This window comes from Lipotes vexillifer, unplaced genomic scaffold (assembly GCF_000442215.2).
Source record: "Lipotes vexillifer unplaced genomic scaffold, Lipotes_vexillifer_v1.1 scaffold496, whole genome shotgun sequence".
In the NCBI taxonomy this organism is placed as follows: domain Eukaryota; kingdom Metazoa; phylum Chordata; class Mammalia; order Artiodactyla; family Lipotidae; genus Lipotes; species Lipotes vexillifer.
Genome location: NW_006786690.1, coordinates 10,349,243 through 10,357,968, shown reverse-complemented (window position 1 = coordinate 10,357,968; position 8,726 = coordinate 10,349,243). Strand labels below are relative to the sequence as shown.

At 48.1% G+C, this 8,726-nt stretch overlaps 1 protein-coding gene across 5 annotated transcripts in view; it reads right to left on the bottom strand.

Annotated features, from left to right (window-relative positions):
* The window catches only part of CASP9 (caspase 9), a 29,232-nt gene that overhangs the window by 19,564 nt on the left and 942 nt on the right, over nt 1–8,726 (bottom strand). For 2 of the 5 annotated variants that reach the window (XM_007459293.1, XM_007459292.1), the window contains exons 2-3: nt 5,333–5,545; nt 5,149–5,239 (exon numbers count right to left, since the gene is read on the bottom strand). In XM_007459293.1, coding sequence (XP_007459355.1) covers nt 5,149–5,239; nt 5,333–5,545 — 304 coding nt within the window. Of the gene's footprint in view, nt 1–5,148; nt 5,546–8,726 lie in introns of all 5 variants that reach the window. The other 3 variants (XM_007459290.1, XM_007459291.1, XM_007459289.1) reach the window with 3 other exon arrangements.

The following is an 8,726-nucleotide window of genomic DNA, read 5'->3' as shown; positions in this document are numbered from 1 at the left end:
GAGCGGGGGGGGGGGGGGGGGGTACAAGAGCATGGTACGCTTGGGGACCCTCACGGAGGAAGACATGGTCAGATGTACCATGCATGAAAGCCGTTTTTCCCGAAATGACAGCTCCCGTGGGGACAAGAAGCACATATGGACAAGTGTGTGTGCAAAAGAATCAGTCATAGCCTGAGCGTTACTGGGCATATGCCCATGTCTCCAGCACAACGAGAAGGGGGGAAGCACATCCTCTCTGCTGCCCAAGGGAAGGAGAGGTAGATGTCCTAGCGCCGGCCCTTGCCAACTCAGAAATCACAGAAGGAAGCCAACCAGCCTGAGTGCTCGCCCGAGGCAAGGCCCCACGTGAAGTCTTTTCCAAGAATGGCTTCACTGACTCCTCGGAGCAGGCCTTGCAGCTGCGAAGGACTGTCATTTATCCCCAGCTGCCAGAGGGGAACTGGAGACTCAGAGAGCTTGACTGTTAATAGAAGGTGAACACAGTCACCAGCTCCACGGTGAAGGGGCCAGAAGACCAGGTAGGGCTAAAAAGCCAACTTTCAAGAAAGTTTTAGCCCAGGTAAGCAGGCCACCATGATGGCCAATTTATGTTTATGTGTCAGCTTGACTGGACTACAGGATGCCCAGATATTTGCTTAAACATTATTTCTGGGTATGTCTGGGAGGATGTTTCTGGATGAGATGAGCATTTCAATCTCCAGAATGAGTAAACAGATCACCCTCCCCACGGTGGGTGGGCACCATCTAATCCGTTGAGGGCCTGAATGGAACAAAAAGGTGGAGGAAGGGAGAATTCACTCACTCTCTGCCTGACTTTGAGCTGGTCATGGGTCTTCCGCCCCCAGACTGGAATGTACAGCATCAGCTCTCTGGTTCTCAGGCTTCTGGACTTGGACCACAAATATACCGTGGGCTTTCCTGGGTCTCTAGGAGAGCAGATTGTGGACCTTTCAGCCTCCACAATCACGTGAGCCAACTCCTTATAATAAATCTCTTTATACATCCCTACATCTATATTCTGTTTCTCTGGAGAACCCTGACTCATGCCGCCACCAACAGCTCTCCCAGCCTGCCCCCTGCAAGCGGTCCTGGCTGAGACAAGCAGTGACAAGGCATCATGTCCAAAACTAAGGAAGTTAATTCCACTCTGAAGGAAAAGGCATTTCCCACCGAACATCAAAAGACAAAGCCGGGCTTCCCTGGTGGCGCAGTGGTTGAGAGTCCGCCTGCCGATGCAGGGGACACGGGTTCGTGCCCTGGTCCGGGAAGATCCCACATGCCGCGGAGCGGCTAGGCCTGTGAGCCATGGCCGCTGAGCCTGTGCGTCCGCAACGGGAGAGGCCACCAACTGTGAGAGGCCCGTGTACCGCAAAAAAAAAAAAAAAAAAGACAAAGCCACCCACTCTGGTAAGTCCCCCAAAGCACTGTATTCAATTTCTTTGAGGCACTAACCACAGCAGTGATTAAAGACCCAGTTATGCAGGCATGGATTGAATGTCTGACCCTCCCATGTGAAGGCATGGACTCTGCAGCTTTGTTTAATGCTGCGTCCCCAACACCAGGCTGATGCCTAGGTCTCAGCAAGTACTCAGTAAATATCTGAGTGAACTAATGAGTAAATGGCACAAAAAACAGGAACAAGAAAGAGAATGAGAGAATTAGTTCTTTATGAGGCAGTAGATGGAGTGGATCTGGACTTTGGAGCCAGAGTCCCTGGTTTCAAATCCCTACTCTACCACTTACCAGCTGCGTGACATTGGACAAGTTATTCAGTCTCGGGGCCTCTACGGTTCCCATCTGTATTATTGGATAAGAGGAGCAACTACCAACCTCATAGGGCTGCGGTGATGCCTCAGTTCATTAGTACATGTGAGGTACATAAAAGCCGACACATTTGACAACTTAATAAAAGTGAGCTTAGCTATGATTATTATTAACTCTCATATTCCAGAGCAGTATGTATATACAACCCCAGCACTCTTGACATTTTAAGCCAGATTATTCTTTGTTATGGGGCTGTCCTGTGCATTGTAGGATGTTTAGCAGCATCGCTGGCCTCTACCCACTAGAGGCCAACAGCACTCACCCACCCTCAGTCGTAACAACCAAGTATGTCTCTAGACATTGCCAAATGTCTCTTGTGGGGAGGGGAGATTGCCCCTCCCCCTTGAGAAACCTTGACCTAGAGCACACTTTCCCATATTAACTTATTAAAGGCTCTGAGAAGTCCAGCTGGTGGCCCTAATCCTACTCATCCACTGGTATGACTACAGAACTCTTCCTTTGTGGGTCACCATGAAACCTACCTTGGGAAACATTCCTGTGCAGTACTTAGGAGCCTCCAGCCCAGCACCTAAGAGCGACATCCTTCAGCAGATCATGGGTGGATGGGGCAGTCGCTCTATTAAGCCAGGAGACCAAGGCCCAAGTCCTAGCTCTGACCTTGAACTTGCTTTGTGACTGAGTTGCTCTCAGAGCCCAGCTTCCTCCCCTATAAATGGGGCATGATAACAGAGGAGCTTGCCCTGTCTACCACTGCACAGCGTTGTTCTGATGACCTGAAAAAGCACTGTGTATCAATACAGTTCTGTGTATACAGAATACAGCACTGTGTATCAATATATACATTTTAAAGTGATCTTATTATTGTTAATCATTTACCCTTCAGATTTAAGCTCCCACTGGGAAAAAATATTCACAACAAACAGGAAATAAAATAACTCACACAAGACCAGGAAGCTTTAAGTCAAGACTGTTGGCCCTAAATCACTCAAACTGACATTTCCCCGAACAAGATAGCAACAGTTGGACTTTGTATTTTGCCTCCCTCCCTAATGGTAGAATAATAATGCACATGAACAATTCCAGAACTGGTCTTCTTCCCCAGACCCTCAGTATGTATGTTTGCTTCTCTGTGTTAATGAGTCATCCAAAATCATGCAGTTATCCAGCACAGAAAACAGATACCACTTTTTGCCCATCACATAGGAAAAAATGTTAATACTCATTGTTGGCAAGAGTGTGGGAAAATGGTCTCCTTCACTCATGGTTGGTGTGATTACAAAATGGCTTGTTTTTGAAGTCCAAGTTGGCAGCATCTATCAGATGGGAACATGTACACTTTAACCCAGCAATTCCATTTCTAGAAACATACCCCCAGTCGGAGATAGATGAACATGCAAGGCCACTGCAGAAACAACACAAATGTCCATTAACAGAGGTTGGATAAATGAAATACAGTGCAAAGTACATGTGAGACCATACAGCAGAGCAGACAGTGGGGAAGCCTGGACTGCAGTCCTGTTTCCATATCTCACTAACTATGTGATTTGGGGCAAGTCATTTCTCAATCTGTCACTCACTTTGCTCAACAGTAAACTGGGGAGTTCCCTGGCAGTCCAGTGCTAGGACTCTGCACTTTCACTGCCATGGCCTGGGTTCAATCCCTGGTGGGGGAACTAAGATCCTGCAAGCGGAGAGACGCGGCCAAAAAACATAAACAAAACAAAAACAATAACAAAAAAAACAGTAAATTGGGAAAACTGTAGCACCTACCTTACAAGAGAGTTGGTAAGATTAAATTAAATCATTTAATTTAATTGAGGGGACGTCCCTGGTGGCACAGTGGTTAAGAATCCGCCTGCCAATGCAGGCGACACGGGATCAAGCCCTGGTCCAGAAAGATCCCACATGCCACGGAGCAACTAAGCCCGTGCCCCACAACTACTCAGTCTGCACTCTAGAGCCCTCGAACCACAACTACTGAGCCCACGTGCCACAACTACTGAAGCCCACACGCCTAAAGCCCATGCTCCCCAACACAGGGGAGCCACCACAATGAGAAGCCCGAGCACTGCAGTGAAGAGTAGTCCCCGCCCGCCGCAACTAGAGAAAGCCCACGTGCAGCAATGAAGACCCAACGCAGCCAAAAATAAATAAATAAATAAATATAATAAATCATTTATTGAGCACTCCAAACAGTGCCTTGCAAAAAGTAAGCACTCAGTAAGGTTAACCACTACTACTATTATTATTATTAGCATCCATGCAATGGCCCACTAGGCATCCATGAAATAGGATGTGCTGGATCTCCATGTGCTGCCATGGAAACGAAGCCCTAACAAAAAACCACATGTCCATCAACAAGAGACGGTTAAATAAATTGTGGATGATTCAGAATAAGAACTACCTTGTAATGAAAAAGAACTAACTACTGATATGCACAACCACATGAATGAGTTTCACAAACATAATGATGGCAAGAGAATCCAGACTCAAAGTTTACATAGGATTTCATTTATATTGAAGTTCAAGGACAAGCAAAAGGGATCTATGACAACGGAGCTCAGAACAGTGATACCCCTGGATGGGGTAAGAGTGGGAATAGACTGCAAAGAGGTACAAGAGAGTGTTATAGGACACCAGAATGTTCTATGTTTGTTTTTTGTTTTGTTTTAAATTCCTTAAGTAGAAAATGCAATTTTTTTAACTTTGTTTTTTTAATACAGCAGGTTCTTATTAGTTATCTATTTTACACATATTAGTGTATATATGTCAATCCCAATCTCCCAATTCATCTCACCACCACAACCCCCCACCACCCCCATAGAATGTTCTATGTCTTCATGATCTGGGGTTTGGTTATCTGTGTGTACACATAGGTAAAAATCATCCAGCTGCACTCTTTGGATTTCTGCATTTTACCGGATGCAGCTTTGTGACCTTGGGTGATGATTTAACCTCCCTGAGCCTCAGTTTCCCATGCCTTGCAGGGTTGTTGTGAGGGAAGGAGGTAAGGGTATGTACGGTGCCTGCTTGGGGCAGACTCTTGACAGGCAGCTGCCTCCTTCCTGCCCCCAGGCCTGGGCTAGTCCACACCACCCACCTGGAACCAAAGGCAAAATCCTAAACAATAGCTTGATCTGGAAATACTGATCAAAACCTGCAACATCCAAAACAGACTTCAACACATGCTTTTCAGAGCAGGGGCTCTCCTGAAGACCTACCAGAACAGTCCACCCATCCCCTACGAGTACTCAGAAAGACAACACCAAAATTAAATTAAACCTCACCCTACCCAGCTGTACCACTGGTCACTCCTCAATGACCGCTCAGTACACCCACCCACCACCCACTCTTGGTACTCACGGATTTCACTGAATCCTCCAGAACCAATGTCCACTGGCCTGGGTGCCTCTGGTCTGAGAACCTCGGGCCTGAGCTTGGCTGGCCAGAGCTCCTCAGGCCCCAGCACCACTGGAGCGAGTTTTCCTTGGCTCGGCTTCGATGGATCCTGCTTCGCCCCTCTCAGCTCCTTTGGTTTGAGGCTCACTGGTCCGATCACCACAGGCTTGAGGTTCAGGGGTCTGATGGCCTCTGGATCCTGCTTTGCTGCTTGTCTACTGGTTCTCAGTAACGAAGCCAGAGTGTCCTGGCCTGTGTCCTCTAAGCAGGAGATGAACAACGGAAGGGCCCGACTCCCTCGGGTCTCTAGATCTATGATCAGCTGCCTGGCCTGATCTCGCCGAGACCCAGAGCCTGCCCGCTGTTTGGAAAGAAAGACATGGCACTGTTATCCACGTGCCTTCCTGTGAATCTCACCCTGTCCCCCCATTCCCCATCTACCTAAGTCTAAACAATCAGGCACCTCCGCAAACACTGAGCCTGTGCTCAACTGAGCGTGTGCCACCTGCCAGTCTTTATCTCTTCAGTCAGTACGTTGGAGGTGTCTGCGGTGTGCCCAGCACCGTGCCAAGTGCTGAAAATGCAGCAGCAAAGCGTCGCAGTCTTCAGGGACCAAACGTCTAGCGGGGGATGTGAACAGACACATCAACGACACAGCAAAGAGAGAGTGACAGAAGGGAAAGCACATGGGGCTGGAAGGGTACAGGGGCACTCAACTCAGCCTCGGGGCGTCAGGGAAGCCTCCAGGAGGGGCTATCTTACCTGAGACCCCAGGCAACATTAGGAAGTGAGTAGTGAATTCAGAGAAATGAGAGACATAAGCGGGGAGACAAAGTGAGAGAGGAGACCTTTGCACTGTTGTGTCAAGAAAGCTGTGGAAGCCACTGAAGAGTTTTAAGAAGGGAGTAACGGGGACTTCCCTGTTAGGCCAGTGGCTAAGGCTCTGCGCTCCCAGTGAAGGGGGCCCAGGTTCGATCTCTGGTCAGGGAACTAGATCTCACATGCCTCAACTAGGAGTTCGCATGCCGCAACTAAAAGTTCCCACAAGCCGCAACGAAGATCCCGAGTGACAAAACTAAGACCAAGCGCGGCCAAATAAATAAACAAATAAAAAGAAGGGAGTGACAGAGTCAGACGCCTTTTAAAAAATCATCCTGGGACTTCCCTGGTGGCGCAGTGGTTAAGAATCCACCTGCCCATGCAGGGGACACGGGTTCAATCCCTGGTCCGGGAAGATCCCACATGCCGCAGAGCAACTAAGCCCAAGTGCCACAACTACTGAGCCTGCGCCCTAGAGCCCACGAGCAACAACTACTGAGCCCGCATGCCACAACTACTGAAGCCCGCATGCCTAGAGCCTGTGCTCCGCGACGAGAGAAGCCACCGCAATGAGAAACCCATGCACTGCAATGAAGAGTAGCCCCCACTCGCCACAACTAGAGAAAGCCTGTGCACAGCAACAAAGACCTGTCACAGACAAAAATAAATAAATAAATTTATTTTAAAATTAAAAATAAATAAATAATAAAAATTTAAAAATCATCCTGGGGGTAGGGTGGACAATGGCAGGGAGTGGGCCATAGCCAAGTCAGGTGGTGGCAAAGACTTTGCAGCTGGAATGGAGAAAAGCGAGAGGACATACCAGAGAAATAAGGAGTGGAAATTGACAAGACTTGGGCATTGATTGGGTGGACTGTGAAGTTGCAGGAATGGTCCAGGTTGACAGGTGTCAGGATGGTGGTACCAGACAACGAGACGGGGATCTAGTTATCTGCTGGTTGTCCTTTGAGGCCCAGCTCTGGGCAAGTTCCACAGGGATAAGACATCACCCTGTCCTCAAATATCCTACAGCAGCGTGGTCCAAGAGAACTTTCCATGCTAATGGAAATGTTATCTGTGCTGTCCAATATGGCAGCCATCAGCCACATGTGGCTACTGAGAACTTGGGTCATATGACTGAGGAGCTGCATTTTTTGTTGTTTTAATTACTTCATATTTACATTGAAATAGCCACATGTGGTTAATGGCTCCTATATTGAATAGCACAGACCTATACTATCATTGAGAAGGTAATTCTCATTAGCAAAATTAGCTGCATGCTTACTTCTCTGCAAGTAAATCATGGTGTTTTGGTTTCTCTCATTTACTGAACACTCACAGACACTGTGTTAAATGCAACATTTCATTTAGTCCTCCTCAACAAACTTAAGGGGTTAAATTACAATTATCCCCACCTTATGGATGAGAGAAACTGAGTCTAAGGAAGGTGCTGCAACTTGCTAATATGTAACAAAGCCAGATGACAGCCCAGATCCATGTGGTTCTGCCATACTAGGGGTGGCAAAATGGTGGCCCATTGTTCATAAGACATTCTTTAAAAATTCCGAATTTGTTCCGAACATTTTTTTTTATATTGGAGTATAGTTGATTAACAATATTGTGTTAGTTTCAGGTGTACAGCAAGGTGATTCTGCTATACATATACAAGTATCTATTCTTTTCAAATTCTTTTCCCCTTTAGGTTATTACAGAATATTAAGAAGAGTTCCCTGTGCTATTTTTTTTTTTTTTTTTTTTTTTTTTTGTGGTACACGGGCCTCTCACTGTTGTGGCCTCTCCCGTTGCAGAGCACAGGCTCCGGACGCGCAGGCTCAGCGGCCATGGCTCACGGGCCCAGCCGCTCCGCGACATGTGGGATCTTCCCAGACCGGGGCATGAACCCGTGCCCGCTGCATCGGCAGGCGGACTCTCAACCACTGCGCCACCAGGGAAGCCCTCCCTGTGCTATTTTTGCTAACATTTAAAATCAGGGAACTCGACATCGAAATCAAGATTTCCAGCTTCTCGGGAATTCCCTGGTGGTCCAGTGGTTAAGACTCCATGCTTTCACTGCCAAGGGCCTGGGTTTGATCCCTGATCAGGGAACTAAGATTCCACAAGCCACACAGCACAGCCAAAAAAAAAAAAACCCTAACCTGGCAACACTGGGCCAACATTCTGGTATGACCATACTCATCTGGAGCTGGGGGGCAGGGCAGAAGCTGCTCGCTCTAGTGCCCACCCATTGGGCCTCCAATGACATTCGAGTTTATGACTCCTGTGAATGTACCTGATGGCAAGGGTATGGCCTCAAATCACTTCCACTCCTCGGTACACAGCAGATGCTCATAAGACTTCTTGTAATATTATTATTCACTGGCAATTTTCCACATGATATTTATCCTATTAAAGACTTCCTCACTGGATCAGGCCAAGTTCCTGGATGATGCAGAAACTGGCCTGCAAGCAGCCCACAGGGCGCTGTGCAAGGACCTCTAGGAAGCCACACACTCCCACTGTATCTTGTAGTAAAAAATACCTCCTCTGGGCTTCCCTGGTGGCGCAGTGGTTGAGAGTCCGCCTGCTGATGCAGGGGACATGGGTTCGTGCCCCGGTCTGGGGAGATCCCACATGCCGCAGAGCAGGCCCATGAGCCATGGCCGCTGAGCCTGCGTGTCCGGAGCCTGTGCTCTGCAACGGGAGAGGCCACAACAGTGAGAGGC